Below are 21,162 nucleotides of genomic sequence, written 5' to 3' on the forward strand. Positions count from 1 at the left end.
CTCCTTACAGGAGAGAAAGGTGCGGTACAAATCCAAACTCTTCTTCTTGTGTCTGGCCTCAGCCATTTGGACATTTCCCTTTGGAGGAGTATAGTGCTTTGGAGAAGTGTGGTGCTCCCTGCATGTACACCCAAGGGGAGAATCTCCCCATGCCTTCCCTTCTGAAAGCTATCAGGGTTTTAAAGGAAACTGAGTTGTAGTTTGAGATAACACTTTAAAAATTATATCTTTTGCATAGTGTCATCAGAGTATTTAAGTCTCCTTTTTTCTTATCACATGAAGACTTTTGTAAAACAGACCATGGGTTCATTTTATAGTCTGTCTCAGATAAAAATGCTAGTACATTCACTTGATGCGCGGTGGTTCAGAAAGGGGTGTGCTGCCGCATTAGAATGTAGTCCCAAATGAATGTGAGAATTATGATTCATTTTTACACGCTGCCTTGGTCAGCCGTTATTTTGTGCATTATTGAACATGGTACTGTGATACAAGAGCATTTGCAGTTCATGGAACGACTGTCATTACACTTTCAAATTGGTGGGGAAGCAGGGCTAGGTAGGCCCTAGGATCCAGACAGAGCATTCTACAACAAAGAAGGTCCAGCATGTTGAATTCTGTGGCAGAGGAAAATACAATCTACAAACATCTTTTTGTGAGACAGGGTATAGCTTACTTACATAAGAATGAGCCTGCTGGATCAGGCCAGAATCCATCTAGTCCAGCACTCTGCTGCTCGCAGTGGCCCACCAGGTGCCTTTGGGAGCTCACATGCAGGAGGTGAAAGCAATGGCCTGCTGCTGCTGCTCCTGAGCACCTGGTGTGCTAAGGCATTTGCAACCTCAGATCAAGAAGGATCAACATTGGTAGCGATCGACTTCTCCATAAATCTGTCCAAGCCCCTTTTAAAGCCATCCAGGTTAGTGGCCATCACCACTTCCTGTGGCAGCATCTTCCAAACACCAATCACGCGTTGCGTGAAGAAGTGTTTCCTTTTATTAGTCCTAATTCTTCTCCCCAGCATTTTCAATGCATGCCCCCTGGTTCTAGTGTTGTGAGAAAGAGAAAAATTTATCTGTCGACATTTTCTACCCCATGCATAATTTCATAGGCTTCAATCATATCCCCCCATCAGACGTCTCCTCTCCAAATCAAAGAGTCCCAAACGCTGCAGCCTTTCCCACTTCAATCAGCAGTGGGTCTCAGGCAAAGAAAGCCCTGCTGGTCGCAGGGATTAAACCAGGGCCTTCTTTCAGATTCTCCCACTGTCCTATTCTGTGCCCTTCCCAGTAACACCCAGAAACTGCTTACTCTGAGCGTGACCATCTGTCCAGGGCCGTTTTCTCAAGCCAGCTGTGTCGGCGGACCTGCTTTCCCCGGTACCTCCTGATCTTTGTTTTAACAAAATGCTGGACCTTGGGAGCCACTTGCCCAAAATAATAAGAATGTCTACCATCTCCTGTTTGTTATTCTAGCCCTTCTGCAGTTAAACAGCATTAACCAAAATGTTCCGCGTTGATGGTGTATTTTTGTTTTAAAAGCACGGAGCCCCCCTGTAGCCTTAAATTGTCGGGCAGAAGTCTCCTGGAAACAAAGTCCAGCCTCTCAAATCCATCACTTGGCTCAGTTCAGGAGTAGATGTTTTTGTGACTGCCTCTACACCAGGAATCCCGTGGGCTTCTGCGAAGGGTTGGGGAAAGGTTTCTTTTCGTCCTCGCTTCCAGATGAGGATCCCAGCTGCTCAGAAAGGCTGCTGCTTCTCTGCCTTCCCTGGTGGGCTAACGTGGGCTCTCTCAGCCCTCCCGGGAGCGTGGCCTGGCTCGCAATCCTGGGCTGGTGTCTCGATTCACGGTGGGCGTAGGTGGTATTCGGAGTGGAGCTCGTGAAGATCCAGAGAGGCTGGGTCGTGGGGCTGGATGTGGAAAAGTCCCCAGGGGGGCTCTTGTTAACAATCAGTCGTCCCAGGGAGGGATTCTCAAGTCTGTGGTGGAGGAGAGAGCCAAGACTTAGATATGTTTACAGCATTGGGAAGCATACTTTCTCATATTGGCACAGATTCCAATGTGTGAATGGTACAAACTTCAGGTTGTCAGTCAGGAGCAGCAGTGGCGTAGTGGTTAAGAGCAGGTGCATTCTAATCTGGAGGAACCAGGTTTGATTCCCTGCTCTGCCGCCTGAGCTGCGGAGGCTTATCTAGGGAATTCAGATTAGCCTGTGCACTCCCACACACGCCAGCTGAGTGACCTTGGGCTAGCCACAGCTTTTCAGAGCTCTCTCAGCCCCCCCCCCCCACACCTCACAGGGTGTTTGTTGTGAGGGGGGGAAGGAGTTTGTAAGCCCCTTTGAGTTTCCTACAGGAGAGAAAGGGGGGATATAAATCCAAACTCTTCTTCTTCTGTCTGTATATTGTGACCTAATTTAATACAGCAGGGCTAGCGTCACCATACCCTGAGGTGGGGCCACTGCTGCAGAATCCCCCCCACCCCCAATGCTTTCAGAGAAGGACCTGCAAGTGGTATACAATAGGTGCAGTCCTGGCTGTCCTGGTAGTGGTGCTCTTATTAGCATAAACTCAAGGAAAGGGCACAGGGTCAATTGGAAGGCTCAAACATGAGGAGGAAACGGAAGTACCAGCAGGTGGGGACGTGAATGGGCTGCAAGAGAGGCATGAATGGACACTCGCCAAAACCTGGAACCCACCCTGTATTGTAGGATGCATAGAACTTTGGTGAAGATGAAAAAAGGGTTTTCTTCAGTAAAGTTACTAAAACTGCAAATTAAGTGATTGCCATAGTTCTGACGCCCCTCGTTTAAAGTGCTTTGCAACTCAATTAAGCTAAACTCAAATGAGTGTTCAAAAGCATTTTGATTCTGTATGGTTTTGACATGCAGTGCAGCTTCCGTACCCTTTGTGTGGTGGTGTTTCATTGGTGAGACAGGGGAAGGTGCTTGCGGTCCTGAATATCTTTGACCCTTAGATTTTTACATAATCTTAACATCGCTGGCCACACAAAATAATCTATCACGCTTTTCCCTCTTAAATTTATGCATGTGAAATCTGCTGTTGGATCCACTGCCATCCAGCCATATAGAATAATCTATAGTGGTGTGTGCCTAAAATTAGATTTGGTTTTGACCAGTGAGCTTGGCTTTTGGGTAATAATTTGGGTTTGTAAAAATCTTATTTTACTCCACTCATGTCTAGTGCTTTGCTTTGGCAGGCTCAGCTCTTGGAAGGCTTAAAGGCAAACTGCAGTGTTTATTAAAACTGAACCGGTGCAACTAACTACACCGGAACTCACAGGAAGGGTGTGATCTCTAACACGGATCTGCCCTGAGCTTGCACGCAGGGAGTGCCAAATGCACCTGGCTGGCCACCCTGCTGGCTTACCTGATCTCATTGTACGAGTCATCCTCTTCCCACTTGATCCTGCTGCGGTGATGGAGCCACAAGACCAGAGCAAAGAGGGTGAGCAGTACGAGGCCCATGATGAGCATGAGTGTGACCCCCACCACCAAGGAAGTGCTGCTGTGAGGGGCTGAAATTCAACACAAGAGACAACTTAAGAATTGAAGAGCACAAGTACTGCCATCTTGAGGTACCCTCTGCAGCTCCCCAAAGCCTGCAAGGCAGAACAATTGTAGTCTCAAAGCAAAGGAGGGCGGTGGACCTCATGTCTCTTTCTGGTCTGTGTAAGAAGGGTTTGATTTATACCCCACTTTTCTTTACTGCGAGGAGTCTCGAAGCTTACAGTTCCTTCCATTTCCCACAACAGACACCTTTGGGGGTAGGCAGGCTGGCTTCGGGCGCAGAAGCAGGGAAAACACATGCAGTTCCCAAGAATCCACTACACATTCGGAGGAGTGGCGAGTCAAACTCCAGTTCTCCACTCTTAACCACTACTCCATGCTGGCTCTCTCCATAAAATTTAACTTCTGCCCTTCCTTAAAGGAACTCAAAACCTAATCAACATTTTATCTTGCAATGTCCTTTTGAGTTCGTTAGGCAGAAACATCCGTGACTGGTTCAGTTTTCTTCAGGGCAGGGGGAGGCGGGATCTGCTTATTGTCTATTAGTCCAAGACCTACGGTAACAGACTCATTGTGGAAGGCACATGCTTTTTGGATACAGAACAAGCTTTGGGTTGTTTACCCTCAACTCTGGAATTTGTATGGGTATTAGGAAAGGCTCTTCTTTTCCTATGTCTCTAGAGAGCTGCTACCAATATTGTGTTAGATGGACCAGTGGTCCGGTTTGGGAAGAAGGCAGTTTCATGTGAAGGTAAAGTTTCCCCTTCAGTTATGTCCGACCCTGGGGTACCACTGCAAGCAGTGATTTTATAGGCCAGCCGTTTTTGTGGGCTAGTTTGCCATTGCTTTCCCCGGCTATTCTTTACCCCCTAGCTATGAGCTAGGTACTCATTTACCGACCAAGAAATGGATGGATGGCTGAGTTGACCATGAGCCAACTGCCAGGATATCTGACCCACAGGGGGCTTGAACTCCTGACCATGTGAGTGGCAGTGCAAGCACTTAACCACTATGCCACACGGCTCCTATACTGCACCTTAAGGCTGTAATGAAAGCACTCTTCTGTGGGTGTGGTGCCAGGGCAAAGAGAGATTTTGTACGAGCACAACAAAGCGAACTGATGTACTCCCTGAGAATTACTATGAGGGGCTATCCCCTGAATGGCTACCTATCATCATGGAGTGATTTTGTTGCATGTATTTTTTTTAAAATGCATGCACCAGGAAATAAATCTTGGTGTGCGGTCTTGCCGATGCTCCACAAAATGATACAGTCCCTACTAAAGCTGTACTATGTGAATGTTTGATAACTGTCGCTTATCAGCTACCTCCGCACTGCCTGCCCAGATACTCACCAACGTGCACCCGCAGCTCCAAGGCGCAGGAGACAGAGCCCAGCATGTTGGAGGCTGTGCAGCGGTAAAGGCCAGAGGCCTCTGTGGTCAGGTTGTGGAAGGTCAGGAGGATACGGTGGTCATCTGCCCCATGTGAGAAACGGGGTACGTAAGAGCCAAAGAGAGAAGTAAACAGAGGGTTAGGATGTGGCCGAGCATCCTTGGCCTTATTAGGGTCCCTCTGAACCTCAGTAGGATGAACAGGAAGAACCGAGGCTGCCCTGTTGTGGTGACAGGCTGTCTAATTCACCAAAGCCTGAGCCAGAATATTTGCTGAAGGGTGCCTAAAACACTTTTTGTCTATTCAGGGACAGTGTATTGCTGAATACAAGTTGTTGCTGGTAAGCAATTGGGATGTGCTGCTGTATACATGCTTCGGCCACTGCTACAGCCAGGATGTAGAACAGGGGTCTGCAACCTGTGGCTCTCCAGATGTTCATGGACTACAATTCCCATCAGCCCTTGCCAATTGGGACTGATGGGAGTTGTGGTCCATGAACATCAGGAGAGCCACAGGTTTCAGACCCCTGATGTAGAACTATATGAAGGGTGTCCAACTCTGACTCTCGAGATGTTCGTGTTGAAATTAGGCATTAGAGTAAATAGTGGTAGTCTGTTAGGTATAAGTGGATGTTTGGAAATCTCACTAGCATGATAAACGCACTGTGCACTTTGTATTGAGGTTTGTGTATTAGCCAGGGGTCTGCAACCTGTGGCTCTCCAGATGTTCATTGGCCATGGTGGCAGGGGCTGATGGGAATTGTAGTCCATGAACATCTGGAGAGCTGCAGGTTGCAGACCCCTGTATTAGCAGGATATTTTTGTATGTTACTCCTGATGTCCAAGGTCACTTGACTAGTCCAGGGGTAGGGAACCTGCGGCTCTCCAGATGTTCAGGAACTACAATTCCCATCAGCCCCTAACAGCATGGCCAATTGGCCATGCTGACAGAGGCTGATGGGAATTGTAGTTCCTGAACATCTGGAGAGCCGCAGGTTCCCTACCCCTGGACTAGTCTCTGTTAAAAAGCAAGATGGACCTAGGTCACAACACCAAGACCCTTGTGCTCAGGTGACCAAGCATGACTGGGATTTCAAATTAAATTGTTGTTAAATTATTTGAATTCCTGGAGTGCTGTGTAGTTTCCGGGCTGTATGGCCGTGTTCTAGCAGCATTCTCTCCTGACGTTTCACCTGCATCTGTGGCTGGCATCTTCAGAGGATCTGATCTGATTCCGGCCGTGAAAACCTTCGACAATATATTTGAATTCCACCACTGCTTAAAACCCTATGAGTTTTTGAACGTAGACAACCGAAGGACATCTTTGCTTCCCATTCCTGGGACAACGAATAATCTCAGAAGGAAGATCTCCTCTGAGCCCCACCCTGCCCCTCTCTTGGCTGCTCAGTACCTTCATAGCTGGTCACCAAGGGCTCTGAGGCAGGTGGGATCTTCTCCCAAGCAAATGTAGGGATGGGCATTCCTTCATCTACAGTGCAAGAGAACTGGAGATCGCCCCCTTCGTCGCCATTGCCCTGACTGGAGCAGTTGGGATTAGATGGTGGTACTGTAGGACAGAGAATAATATCATCCTGACATTCCTTGAATGGCACTTGTCTCAATGTCAGCTCTGTTATCTTGCCCCTCTCAGAGGCGAGACTGTACTACGGAAAGGCTGTTTCTTCACTGCTGCTGGCCACGCAGCCATAAATTAGAATAAGATCAGCTTGGCAAGAGCTGAGCTGCTCCATGGGAGCTTTGCAAGAGTTCATCTGCATAATGAATTTATAAATGAGCGAGAGTGATGAATACTACTTTGGAGGGGGGCAGTTCTTTTTCCTGTTGCATTGTGGCATCATTTTTGAGCAATGCCAGGGAAAAGGGACCTCTTAAGACCACTCTTAACTGCCTGCTTTTTTAATTGTTCTCAATTGTTCTACTTTACAAATATCTGACAGCTGTTCAGCCCCTAAGCAGAGGAAAATTAGGTGAGTGGGCTAAGTAGAATTCAATTTAGCATAAAATGCAAAGTGGTGTCCATAGCAGCCCACCTTCCCATACATATTTCTCCCTCTCCCAAGGTCGATTTATCTATATCAGGGGTCTGCAACCTGCGGCTCTCCAGATGTTCATGAACTACAATTCCCATCAGCCCCTGCCAGCATGGCCAACTGGCCATGCTGACAAGAGCTTGATAGAATGCTGGTTCAAAGCCTCTGGAGATGATCCAGCTGGAGTGTTCTAATGATCTGAAAGGAAGTCAACTCTGAACTGAGGCCTTCCATCCCTCAAAAAAGTTACACACAAAATGTTGTATATTAGTATAATTTGTATTTGAATTTAAGTCCTGCCCCCTCTGTTTTTTCTTGATACCACATGTGAAAAATCCTAGTCTTGTCGAAGGCCGGAATCACTGGGGTGCTGTGTGGTTTCCGGGCTGCATGGCTGTGTTCTAGCAGCATTCTTTCCTGATGTTTCGCCTGCATCTGTGGCTGGCATCTTCACAGGATCTGATCTGTGGTTGGCATCTTCAGAAGATCTGATAGTTGGAAAGCAATCCCCCACCCTGGACACTCCAACAGGTATATATACTCCACTTGCTTTCCTACTATCAGATCCTCTGAAGATGCCAACCAGGCTCTGGAAACATCAGGAGAGAATGCTGCAAGAACACGGCCATACAGCCCGGAAACCACACAGCACCCCAATCCTAGTCTTCCTTTCTGGTTTCAGACCTGAAGGGCACATGCAAGTTAAAATCCCCCTATTCTGCCCCAGTGCTATTTTCGCAAGAGAAAAACAGGACTGGGAAGTCTCTGGGTTTCTTTTGACACATGTATTTCCCTCTGAAAGAGCATAGTAAGAAATAATATCTACTTGAAGGCATTGAGCTAGGATTGGAGTCAGCACGTCGGTGGAACCCCTGGCGCTATGACCTTCTGTTCTCACATCACAGAGAGGTTCCCCACACTAGTGATTCTTCAGAGGTACAGTAAGCATAGTCTTTATGGGGGTATTTATGGGGGAGGCTGAAGACTAGATGGCATGCCAATCATACCAAATACGATGAGCTGGATGACCCCAATGTTGGGCGTGGTGGTATCAGGCGGATTTATCACACTGCACTGGTAATAGCCGCTGTCTGAGCCACGTGTGTCGTTGAGCATGATGGTGGCGTCTTGGGTTGGTGAGAAGGTAAAAGCCACCCGGCCCGTGTAGCGGGAGACGCTCTCCACCACCTCGCCCCGCTCGTAAGCAAGTACCTGCGGAGCAGAAAAACGCCAGGTTAGATATTCAAGCAAGCTGAATAGGATTGCCAGCTCCAGACTGGCAAATATCCAGAGATTTGGGGGGGGGTAGAACCTAAGGAGGGCAGCGTTTGGGGAGGAGACTCAGTGGGGTACAATTTCATAGAATGGCCAATTTCATAGAATGGCCAAATCAGATGTACCGATTTCTGTCTGAAAATCAGTTGTAGTCCCAGGAGCTCTTCAGCTACCACCTGGAGATATAAACCAATAGTCAAGAATTGCAGGGGCAGTCTGGTGCTCCTTGAGAACTCGGCTTTGGAGAGTTTGTCAAAAGTAGTAAGTGGCGTGACCGATGAAACCATGCTCTGAATCATAATTAAAAGAGATTCTAGTCACATTTGTATCTTAAGCTTTCTCCAGGAGCTCAGAAGAGTGTACACATGGTTTCTCTCCCCTCACAACAACTCTTTCAGGTAATTTAGGCTGAGAGGAAATGACTCCCCATCGTCTGTCCCCTCACCGGCCCTTCAGTGGTACGCTGACGCTTCCTCCTCACCTTCCTTCCCGCCCTCTCACACTCTTCAATGGTGCCAGGCTCATACACACTCTCTTTCTCAAAGGCACCAAGGGTCATACACTCTCTTTCTCTGAACGGCTCACGTAGAGAGGTTCGGGCAGGCAATATGAGCCTTCCCCAACCTTCCTTCTTGGTGGTATGCAGGAGCACATGCGCAGAAAACACTTTTTTTTATTTTTGAGGGGATTTCTCTTCCCCATTTAAAATTTCACATTTTTCTGCTGACCCAGGGGGTCCTTGGGTCTGGAAAAAAAACTTATGGGAAATAAACATGCTCCCTATCTGTGGATTTAGAAGCTGCAAGCAGGGGGCACACTTCAGAATTAAATTAAATTAAATGGCTACCAATCTTGATCCTCCTTGATCTGAGATTGCAAATGCCTTAGCAGACTAGGTGCTCAGGAGAAGCAGCAGCAGCAGAAGGCCTTTGCTTTCACATCCTGCACGTGAGCTCCCAAAGGCACCTGGTGGGCCACTGCGAGTAGCAGAGTGCTGGACTAGATGGACTCTGGTCTGATCCAGCAGGCTAGTTCTTATGTTCTTATGTTCTAAGTATAAAAATCGTTCCAGGGTTCCACAACACTATCTTAGGTCCTGGAACCTGAACCTTCAAGAGCGGAAAAGATCATGCCTTCAGAGCAGTGGTGGGATTCAAATAATTTAACAACCGGTTCCGGTGGTGGGATTCAAGTAATTTAACAACTGGCTGTTTACAAGCACCGTTTTAACAGCCGGTTCTGGTGGTGCGAGCCTGCTGAATCCCACCACTGCTCCAGAGCAGGCAAACAACCACCAAATAAGACTCACTCACTTGTTGTGGGTGGCTGGGGTCTGCCACTGGGACAACTGTCCAGATAATGTTGAGAAGGTCCAGAGGTGCTGTGGTATGGAAGGAGCACGGCAAGAGGGCACTTTTCCCTTGCACCACTTGAATGTGGTCAGCCCCCACTGATACCTTCACTGTTCCTGCAGCTTGGAAGAAAACAGAAGGCTCAGTTTGAATTCCTGATAGGCAATGCCTGTCTCCAACTGGAGATTTTTGTTTAACAATACCGCCAACACAGACATCTAGAAACTAATCTATCTAGTATATTTTTAATCCTGCTCTCCCTCAAAGGAGTTCTGGGAAGCGTACACAGTTCTCCCTTCCTCATTTTATCCTAATAAGACTCCTGCGAGGTAGGAGAGAGAGTGCGAGGCCCAAGATCACACAGCATGCTTTATAGTATTGTGTAGATGGGTCTCCTGGATCCTAGTTTTTCACAGATAAAAATATAGACAAATCTGTAACTCCCTGTGCTCAGAACAACCGTTCCTGCTTTAACAATTTGTCACCCTTCTCCTCCATTAGAGTTGCCAGCTTCGGGCAATGGATTCTATGGCACTCTACCCTATTGATGTCTGTTCGTTACCCAAACTCCACCCTCCAAATCTCCAGTATTTTCCATCCCAGAACTGGCAACCATATCCTCTACTGGGGTGCTGTGTGGTTTCCAGGCTGTTTGGCTGTGCTCTAGCAGCATTCTCTCCTGACGTTTCGCCTGCATCTGTGGCTGGCATCTTCAGAGGATCTTCTGAAGATGATGGTGATCCTCTGAAGATGTCAGCCACAGATGAAGGCGAAACGTCAGGAGAGAATGCTGCTAGAACACGGCCATACAGCCCAGAAACCACACAGCACCCCAGTGATTCCGGCTGTGAAAGCCTTCGACAATACATATCCTCTACTATTCACTGCTGAAGCCTCAACTGTTTAGGCATTTTTTCTTTGCTTTTTAAAAGTTTCTAACCCGTTCTCCCTGGTGGGGACCTGAAGTATTGGCGTGCTATTGATTTAAAAGCGAAGATGTTGGATTTCAGTGAAGCTATAATAATATAGAAAAACATAACTATCCTCTATATCAGCAGTTCTCAACCTGGGGGTCGAACAACCCTTTCACATGGGTCGCCTAAGATCATCGGAAAACACATATTTCTGATGGTCTTAGGAACCGAGACACAAATAATTTTATGGTTGGGGGTCACCACAACATGAGGAACTGTATTAAAGGGTCGTGGCATTAGGAAGGTTGAGAACCACTGCTCTATATTGTCAACAATTCAAAATACAACCCAGCAGCTATAGGACATTCAATGTCAGGCTGTGCACTTTAATGTTGCATGCGTGAGTGTGTGTGGTTTTATGTAGCTGTGCGCTAAAGACAAGTCACTGGAAAAAAACAATGACGATAGGAAAAGTTGAAGGCTGCAGGAAAAGAGGAAGACCCAACATGAGATGGATTGACTCTAAAGGAAGCCACAGTCCTCAGTTTGAAGGGCTGTTACCAAAAGAACGTTTTGAAGGACCTTGATTCATAGAGTCGCCATGATGCAGAAGCGATTTGACGGTGCTTAACACACCCATGCACTGAAGGTAAAAGGATGCATCCGTTACCCATTCAGAGATGGGAGTTGATGGGGGTGTGGAGGTTGATCCTGAAGAAGGACACCTCAAGCGCTAACAGAATCCTTACAAGCTAAAAATAGAGGCAATGAATCAGGAACAGAGACCAGAAAATAGAGATGATCCCTGGGCAGATTCAGCTGTTTCAGAATTGCTTCAGAGATGTGGAGGTGGCTGAGGACGAACAATTTCTAACTCTGTTCTTGACCTGTTCCCTTGCAACCCCTGAGCCAGAGAGGAACAGTTTGTCCTACACAATGAGGCTGTGTGTCCCGCTGCGGAATAGCTGCCTGGGTTTTTCCTTCTGCTTGTTGGAGCTGCAGAGTGAATGGGAATGTCCCCTCGGATGGATTCCCAGGCCAGAGAATTAATTGAAGCGCCTGCGGAAGTGGCATCTCTTCAAAATAATTGGTGATAATTGAGCAGAGGTTCCCCCTCCCCTTCCTGCAGACATCCAAAGAGAGACAGAAAGAGAGGGCAGAGCCAACGGCTTTGTATCAGAGAGATGGCACAGATGGGGTGGGGCTGGTTGCCTTTAGACTGTTCTCTGTTCAGCCAAGAAGCATTTGCTCCCAAGGAGTGGGGCATAAAGCTTCTCCCTAGCCACTTATCTCTTTCTTGGGGTCATGGTTCTCTACAAGGAGGGAATTTGGTTCAAAGGCATCTGCTGGCCATACAGAAGGTTACAGTTTCTACCGCTGGCATCTCCAGTTAAGGACCAGCCAGTAGGAGATATAGAAGAAGACGACGATTTTGGATTTATATCCCCCCTTTCTCTCCTGTAAGGAGACTCAAAGGGGTTTACAATCTCCTTTCCTCCCCCCACCCCACAATAAACACCCTGTGGGTGGGGCTGAGAGAGTTCCGAAGAACTGTGACACGCCCAAGGTCACCCAGCTGCCGTGTGTTGGAGTGCACAAGCTAATCTGGTTCACCAGATAAGCCTCCACAGCTCAAGTGGCAGAGCAGGGAATCAAACCCGGTTCTCCAGATTAGAGTGCACCTGCTCTTAATGACTACACCACGCTGGCTCTCTTCTATAGAAGACTTCTCTCTGAGAGCTGATCTTGATGGATCTATGGTCTCATTCGCTAACTCAGGGATTGTGTATAAGAGACAGGATCCTGAGGATTTGTTTCTTCCCTAGCTTTCAAGAAACATTCCCAGTGCCCAATTAAGATGAAGAGAGGGTCTGGGCTATTCCACTTGTGAGGCCCCTCCCAATCCCCCGCCCTCACAACTGGAGGAAGGTGGGGTCCACTTCAGAGAAGTCCCGGAAGGACAAAATCAACACAGAAATAAATGTTAGTGTCGAGCTATTGGCTTAAGACAGTATTATTCTGAAAAGGAGCGCAAGGAACATTACTGAAGAGTTCTTCACAGACTACAGAGCCTTATGACAGCACGTGTAAGAAAGATCTATGACAGTGTTAAAAATATTATACACTTTAGCCAGAAGCCTCCAGATTTTGAGACCTTAGGCTTCAGCCTGCCAAGCCTATAGGTCAGGGGTAGGGAACCTTTAGCACTCAAAGAGCCATTTGGACCCGTTTTCCATGGGAAAAGAAAACACTTGGAGCCGCAAATAATTTTTGACATTTAAAATGAAGATAACACTGTATATATTGGGGTTTTTTTTACCTTTTACTCCGCTCATTCTAAGAAGCGCATTGATGCGTCCGCCCTGCTACCTGCAGGGCGGGCAAGGATGGGGCCAGCGGCTCAGCCTCGCCAGCTGCCGGGAAAGCACCCGCTCCGCTCCAACGGGGCAGGCGAGAGGGGAAGCCTGCAGCGCGGCCCAGCCGGCTGCAGGCAGTTGGTGCGCCCGCCCTGCTGCCTGCTCATGGAGCCGCAGTGCAAGGGCAGAAGAGCCGCATGCGGCTCTTGAGCCGCAGGTTCCCTACCCCTGCTATAGGTAAATCCAGCACTAAACATTCTCCTAACTCAAAAGGCTCAGAACCACTGGTATTAGGGGGAGTTTCTTTGCACTATGGGAAAGCACTAAGTACCATTAGTGGAACGGACCCATGGTACTGCTTTCACTGAATGAGAGCCAGCCGCAGACTGCCTGCCCCCTCTGAAGCCCCCACAACAGTTCTGCCATCTTCAGCATTGCCTGATTGCTGATTCCACCTATTTTTGGGCAATGCTGGCCTCTGGGACAATTGGACTATTTACTGCTTCCTCATCCTGCAGCTCCATCTGCCCCCTTAACGCCCTAGATTCGAGGACCTGGGGTTCCTGATCTACTGTTGGACCTGGCACTCTCTTCCTTACTTGGTCAACATGTCTGCGGATCACCCGCCCCTCTTCAGTTTCCACCCTATAAGACAAGGGCCCTGTCGGCTGCCTCACAACTGCTGGGACCCAACATGGACCTGCTCCATAATTTCGGACATACACCGTATCATCCCTATCAAATGTCCGAGGTGCTTTCAACACCTGATCTTCTTTCCGTGGACGATCATCAACTGAATCGGGATGCATTCGGTCCAGCAACGTTGTAAGTTCCGATTCATTAGCAACTCCGCAGGACTCCTCCGGTGGCTGTACCGCGGTGTTATGTGCTGTGTCAACAAAATTAAGCCAACCCGGCGGTGCCAATCCCCTACTATTGGCTGCAATGCATCCTTAACCGTTATGCGCACCATCGCTTTCCTGCCTGCCCATTCGTAGTCCCGGATGAAAGGGGCCGAGGTAACCTGGCGAATAACACCATTGGCCAGGAATACTCTAAACTCCTTGGATACAAGCGCTGTGCCATTATCTGATACCACCATTATCCGGGAGGCCATGGGTTGCAAATAACTTACGCAGTGCCCTAATAACTGTTTGTGATGTCATTGACATTACTGGCACTACTTCTAGCCATTTTGGAATATGAGTCCACTATGATGAGAAACACCTGGCCTTGGAAAGGCCCTGCAAAATCAATATGTACCCTTGACCCGGTCTTTTTGTGGACTCCATTGATAGGTAGGGGCCTGAGGTGGGGCAGGTCGCGTTATCTGACACTCCTGCACCTGGCCACCCATTCTTCTATTTCACTATCCATCTTTGGCCACCACACATAACTACGGGCCAATGCCTTCATTCTCACTATTCCGGGGTGCCCTACATGTAAGGCCTCCAGCACCCTAATCCTTAAAGCTGCTGGGATCACTACTCCTATTTCCCCACAGTAAAAGCACCCCTTGTGGACAGATATCACCGTGCTTGCCTCATTCCAAATGGTCTGAATTTTTCCTCTAACTTACCCAATGGCCAACCCTTCCATGCCCAATTCAAAACTTCGGGCAAGCACTGGGTTCTTGGCTGACCTTTCTGCTATTTCTGCCGCTTGCACTTGAGGCTCTGATAACTATTCCAACATCAAAACCTTCCAGATTGGGGAGTGATCTTTCTCCTCCCGTTGTACTGGCAACCAACTCAAAGCATCCTACATGACCAATTTTCTTTCCGACTGGTGCTGCAAGACATAATCATATGCATTCAGGAACATTGCCCACCGCAGCATTCTAAGGGGACAATATCTGTGGTGTCTGGCTCTGAGGAAAATAATCCCAACGAAGCGGCTTATGGTCTGTAACAATCATAAATGGTAAGCCCATACTGCGTAATCATGAAACTTCTTAACCCCAGCCACTATTGCTAATGCCTCCTTATCAATTTGCGGCGTAATTTGGCTCCGTTGTGAATAGCGTCCTAGAATAATACGCAATTGGAGCTTCCGCGTATCCTCCAATTGATGGCTCAACACTGCTCCAACTCCATACGGGGAGGCATCATGCGTCAAAATTAATGGCTTCCTCTCATCAAAATGAACCAATACACTTTCTGATGACAACAATCGTTTGACATCTCGGAATGCCTTCTCATGCTGACTTGTCCACTGCCACACTGCCCGTTTATCTAATAACGGTGCAGTGGCTCCGCCATTGTGGCCTTATGCTCTAAGAATGAATGGTAAAAATTTAGCAATCCCAAAAATGCCTGTAACTCTTGCTTTGACTGTGGTGCTGGGGCATCCTGGATGGCCCTCACCTTTGCTTTGATGTCGGGTGGATTCCCCTTGCATCTACCATGTATCCCAAAAACTCTACTTGCACTACTCCAAACCGCATTTTTTTCGCGCTTAACGCGCAACCCTACATCTGAGAAGCACTGCAGTACTTTCCGTACCCGTGTCATCAGTTCCTCCTCAGTTGCACCCACTATCAAGACATCATCAAAATATGGTATGACTCCGGCAAGTTTCTTAATATTTCTTTCCATCAAGCTCTGGAATATCCAGGAGCTCACGGCTCACTCAAATTGCAGCAGCTTTACTCTGAATGCCCCTGTGAGTCACTATCGTCTGGGCTTCTGCAGTGGCATCATCCACTTCCAGCTGTTGGTATGCCTGCGCTAGATCTAATTTTGCAAAAACCTTTCCCCCTGCCAATGTTGCTAACAACTGACTGACAACTGGCACTGGAGTGCGGATGTTTTCTGCAATGCCTTGTTAATTATTGCACTTATAATCAGCACAAATCGCACATCCCCATTGGCCTTCAGGGTCTGGTGGAGTTTCCCATTTTGCATTTACCACTGGCTCCAATATTCCCTGTTCAATAACCCGATCTAGTTCTGCATCCACTTTAGAGCGCAAAGCAAAATGGAATACGCCCGTGATTTTTAGGCGTATTAGGGTACTAAAGGATCAAGATGCAATGATATAGGTGGACCCTTATACTGCCCCAGTCCCTCAGCAAACACACTCTTAAATTCTCCCACTAGCAACTCCCATGTCAACTTGCTAACCTCATGAATTCCAGTAATTACAATTCCCAACCTCCCAAACCAGTCCAACCCCAATAGGCTCGTCTGCCTTCCTTCCACTATTAACAATTTCAAACATCCATCAAACATATGATATTTCACATGGACATTACACATGCCAACCACAGGTACTCTATGTCCTTGATAATCCGTAAGTGGTAAGTCACAAGATTGAATGTCCAAATCATCCTGTGGGCAAAATGTTTTATAAGTGTCCCATGAAACGATGGAGAATGCTCACCCAGAATCCACTTCCATTACACGAGCGACATACTGGATCTTCACAGTCACCCGACAACTTGCGGCTGGATCTCGGGTTGCACGTGGTTAATTACATCAGCTGCGTAAACACCATTACACTGCTCATGTGGGGGTTGGCCAGTCAAGCCAGCTACATGGGGACAGCAAAGGTGCATCCACAAAGAGTGTAGCAGATGAGCCGAGAACATGTCTTCTTGGTCCCTGATGCCTTTTCTCTGCACACTCTCCCAATATGCTAGCGTTTACAACAGAAACATTGTGCCTCTTTAAATTTACACCTTTCTCTCTCATGGGGGCCCACCACAACTCATACATTTCTCTGTTAACATCCTCCCCCTCTGTTGTGGTGGTCTTCCCATCTTCATTGCACCATGCTGCAGTCTCTGAATTTCACCATTACCCGGGTCTACAGTCCCACTGCCAGCTGTTTGCAATCTCTGTGGGCTCCTGGCTTGTCGCACCTCCCGAGTAGAGGCTGCAGCAAGTTCAAAATTCAAGGCTTCTTGGTATGCCGTTTGAAAAGTCAAGTCTGTCTTTGCCAGCAGCAACTTTTGCAATGGTGCCTCTCTCAGGCCACCGACCAGACGATCCCTTAACATTTCTTCCAAATTGGAGAAATTACATTGTTGTGCCAACGCCGTAAGCCTCCAACAAAATCTGCACTCCTTTCAGTCCCCTCCTGATCGCGTTTATAAAACACTCCGTCTAGCTATTTCTGACGGTTGGGGAATGAAAATGGTTCCTTAATGCAGTCAGTATCTCTACAAAGCGGTTATTTGCTGATAAGTCTCTTGGCTATCAATGCTGAGGCGAGGTAAAACACCCATTCAGCACAAAGGCTCAAAAACACGGCGCTTTGCGTTTCTGGGTCTGTTATGCCATTTGCCAGAAGATAAAATTCCAATCGGGCCTCATAACTCTGCCACTTCAAAGGAAACTCCAAATTAAACTGTTCCAGCTGCCCTTGAAAAGCCATAATTTACTCACAGTCCTTGCTTCACAAAAACTTGCTGGGCTTCGTCATAAGTTTATCCTCGTCGCCAATATGTTATGTGTCAAAGAATCAGGAGTCGGAGGAACAAAACATGGTGCTTTATTTCAAAGCTGCTACTCACACATAGCCTAAAATCACTCTGCAGCTGTGCTCAATATAACACACCTACTGATTACCAATTCCAGTGCAACAGCTGCAGACTCTTAAAACAATACAATACCTCACAATCAATACAATACATTACACTGGCCCTCCTGGCCTTTGGGTTGGGCACCATCTGTGCATGCATCTGTGCATGTATTTTTATCTGTAATTTTTGGAATTGCTGCTATAATGTATTTTAATGAATTTTAATGTTTATTGTTATATTGTATTTATGAGATCTTATATTGTATTTGTTTTATGTCTCATTGTACACTGCCCAGAGCCCTTCGGGGGTTGGGAGGTCTATCAAGACCAATAATAAATAAATCTTATTCCAGAATCCTGTTTCCAACAGTGACCATCCAAATGGCAAGGTCACAAATAGGGCATGAAGAGGGCAGAGAACCCTTTCAGTTGCTCTCAATAACTAGCAGCTTAGGGTATACTACCTCTGACGATAGTCCATGTAGCTATCTCAGCTAGAAGCAGCTCCATAGTTTCAAATTCCATAAATCTGTCTGATACTTTAGAAAATAGCATATTGGCAGGCAGTCACGTAAGTCTTTCACAGACAGTGCGCATCACAAGTTAAATATGCATCACAAGATAAGTATGCATTGTGTGGAAAAGTACTTTCATTTGTCCAACTTAAAAGGTAAAGTTTCCCCTTCAGTCGTGTTCGCCCCTGGGGTACCACTGCAAGCAGTGATTTCATAGTTTTTGTGGGCTAGTTTGCCATTGCTTTCCCCGGCTATTCTTTACCCCCTAGCTATGTGCCAGGTACACATTTACTGACCAAGGAATGGATGGATGGCTGAATTGACCATGAGCCAGCTGCCAGGATATCTGACCCACAGGGGGCTCCTGACAGTGTGAGGTTACACAAGCACTTAACCACTATGCCACGCGGCTCCTAGTTAAGTATGCATTGTGTGGAAAAGTACTTTCATTTGTCCAACTTAGATCTTCCACAAAACATTTTCGTCTCTCAAAATTCTCAGCTGCTGAGAAAGCCGATAACTCTACTTCTTCACTCTTACCATTCATACTTCAATAAACTTTGTTTCCCCCCAAAATGCACATTTCGTTATGTAAAATGCACACCAGCGCAGATTAGTGGGATGGCAGCCTGCAAGTGGGACCCGGGGATCCCCCAGAATTACAGCTTATCTCTGCAGTGTATAGATCAGCTGCCTCAAAGACAATGGGTTCCTTTGAGTGTGGACTCTGTGGCACTGTCCCCCCCCCCCCCCCCAGGTCCCTGTCCTCTTCAGGGTTCATCACCAAATCTCCAGGAAGTTTCCCGGCCTGGATCTGACAACCCTCCCCCTGCCAGGAGATAGATACCAAACAAAACAAAAGGAACCAGCAGTGAATTAAAACTTCCTTCTTGGCTTCTTCTTCTACCTTTCAAGTTCTTCCAGAGCAATTTTCTCCCTCTTTCTGCCCTCGCCCCCCAGGTACCTGTTACATAGTTGAAAAAAATCCACATGCTTGAGAGCGCACTGCAGCGCCGGAGTCGTCGCTTGTTTCCAGGGAGCATGGTTTGGTCAGTCGGTTTAGCTCACAAGCGCATCCATGCTGCGGCTGTCTAGAGAGGAATCTTTGCGAGGGATGCACACACGCCCCCCCTATTGATGATGTAGTGGTTTTGACAAGTTTATTTACAGTTAACAATAAGAACTATGGACTCAAAAGCTCTCAGTCTTAACTGTCCCGGTCCCAGGCTCTAGCTACTTTCCCCAGGTCTTTTAATTCTGCCCATCAACACACTCTTAAAGGCATATCATCACCCACTCCACCCCTTTGTGATCTTCTCAACTCTTTCCCTCCCTCTCTTTATCCATCCATCTCTGCTTGTCTGCCTCTCCCTCCCTTGGAGTTCGGCTGGAGGATTTAGCTGTAAATTACAAGGACTAGTCTTGATTCCATAAGCGATGGACTGAGGGGACTCCAAGGCTTCAGGCAGCAAGAAAGGGCCATCCCAAACTTTGCTTGAGATCTTTTCTCTGGCGATGCCAACTTGGGAACTGCTGCCACTCAAAATAGAAATTTTGCTTCTTAGCTCCTTTGCTTCTAGGGCTCCTTAGCCGAGGGTTATCTGGGGAAGCACACCCTGCACCGATGACCCAGTGTGAATAACAATTGCAATCTAAAAGAAAATTCATACGTCTTTGTGTGTTTTCCAGGATGTATGGCCATGTTCCAGTAGCATTTTCTCCTGACATTTCACCTGCATCTGTGGTTGGCATCTTCAGAGGATCTGATGGTAGCAAAGCAAGTGGAGTATATATTCCTGTGGAATATCTGGGGTGGGAGAAAGAACCATTTGCATTGGTTAAAAGTGTTAAAGGTGCAATTTGGAAGTGTAATTTGCATGTGTTAAGATACAGATGCAGGCAAAATGTCAGGAGAAAATGCTACTGGAAGAAGGCCATGCAACCCAGAAAACCCACAATGCCCTAGTGATTCTGGCAGAGAAAGCCTTTGACAATTCATAAGTTTGTTTATGAAACTGGAGAGTGTCATTGCAAGTGCAGATCTGACACTAACAGATTTAGGGTCTACCTGTGTGTCAAAATAAGATGGGCTGCAGTTTTTCATTTGGGAGGGAGGGAAAGAGTTCCATTCTTAATATTCCTTCCATGAAAAGAAGTTCCTGCAAATAAGAAATGAACCAACTTGTGAGAGAATGTAAAATATTCCTTTGCATGCTGTTCTGCTTTGCCATTTTCCAGGAACTACTGATGCAGTGCAACTTTGGAAAATACAGTTCCTCCCCTACAGTCAGCGGTGGTGTAGTCTTGCCTTTTCATTCTCCTTGAGCTCTTGTCCCGTTCCCTAAGACGCAACCAAAACACAAATGGCTTAGGTTACGTTTAAACTCACGCAAAATAACATTTATGCTGTACGCTCCAGCCAACTTCATCTCATCCTATTCTCCCAAGCAACTCTCCCCACCCAGCTTTGTTTTCCTGAATTTTAGGTCTATTCCTCCATGGGGAGGGGAGAGGAGGCTTTATTTTCTCTGCAGTCCCCCCCCTCCCCCGGGGGCCCAAGTCTCGAACTGGCGATCTCTCTGTTTCTCCCAAATCCGCCCAGGCAGCAGGAGCAACTCGATCAATTCCGCTCCGAGGCTCACGCATACGCGTCACGCTCTGCTCTCAGGGACTATGGGCCAATTCCTATCCCGCCTCAGAAACGTTGCTTTGTTTCCGTGTTTTGAATGCTGCTAATACCCCAACTGCGCGTTCAATAGGGCAAAAAGCAGAGCGCATAAAGTTAACATCTTTTTGCAAAAATGGACCGTTACCGTTCAGTAACCCAACACGAGAAATTCAGCCTCCAGAAGTTTGAGCCGCCTGAGGGTTATTGGGGTGCCATCCTCCAGGTAAGATCTGCAGATCTGGAATTGCAGTGTATTTCCGAGACTACAGAGATCAATTCCCCTGGGAAAATGGATTCGTTGGATGGTGCATATTATTGCCCCACTGAGGTCCAACCTCAAATCTCCAAGAGTTTTCCAATATGGCTCTGGCAACCCGAATTATTATCATCCCTGCACTTGGGGAAAAGCGACATCTCCATAGTTTATGCTGTTATTTTATTGCTTTTGAATTTTCCCCTTTCACCTAGGAATCTATGTAGCCAGAGGTCTACTGGGTGCCTCTTGCACCTTTTATCTCCATCCTGATGAGCTGAAATTTAGCAGGGGATGCTTTTTCCCCTACATCCCCCCCCCCCCCCCCC

The 21,162-nt window shown here is 47.3% G+C and overlaps 1 protein-coding gene across 1 annotated transcript; it reads right to left on the reverse strand.

Annotated features, from left to right (window-relative positions):
* Positions 1-1,108: 1,108 nt before the first annotated feature.
* On the reverse strand, positions 1,109-19,201 carry LOC125442232 (immunoglobulin superfamily member 11-like). The gene is made up of 7 exons (XM_048513472.1): positions 18,877-19,201; positions 9,561-9,721; positions 7,980-8,184; positions 6,333-6,488; positions 4,883-5,005; positions 3,389-3,536; positions 1,109-1,978 (listed from the first exon to the last, which is right to left on the reverse strand). Exons 1-7 carry the CDS (start codon positions 18,953-18,955, stop codon positions 1,654-1,656), a joined length of 1,197 nt encoding a protein of 398 aa, XP_048369429.1. The 5' UTR covers positions 18,956-19,201; the 3' UTR covers positions 1,109-1,653.
* Positions 19,202-21,162: the final 1,961 nt, after the last annotated feature.

This window comes from Sphaerodactylus townsendi, linkage group LG01, assembly GCF_021028975.2.
Source record: "Sphaerodactylus townsendi isolate TG3544 linkage group LG01, MPM_Stown_v2.3, whole genome shotgun sequence".
Taxonomy (NCBI): domain Eukaryota; kingdom Metazoa; phylum Chordata; class Lepidosauria; order Squamata; family Sphaerodactylidae; genus Sphaerodactylus; species Sphaerodactylus townsendi.

Excerpts from the sequence above, each read along its gene's own strand:
- LOC125442232 (XM_048513472.1), bottom strand. The coding sequence starts at position 18,955 with ATGCTCCCTGGAAACAAGCGACGACTCCGGCGCTGCAGTGCGCTCTCA. Across the intron at positions 9,722-18,876 it reads TTTTTTCAACTATGTAACAG|CTGCAGGAACAGTGAAGGTA; the intron begins GTACCTGGGGGG and ends TTTTCTTCCAAG. Across the intron at positions 8,185-9,560 it reads ACCCCAGCCACCCACAACAA|GTACTTGCTTACGAGCGGGG; the intron begins GTGAGTGAGTCT and ends TCTGCTCCGCAG.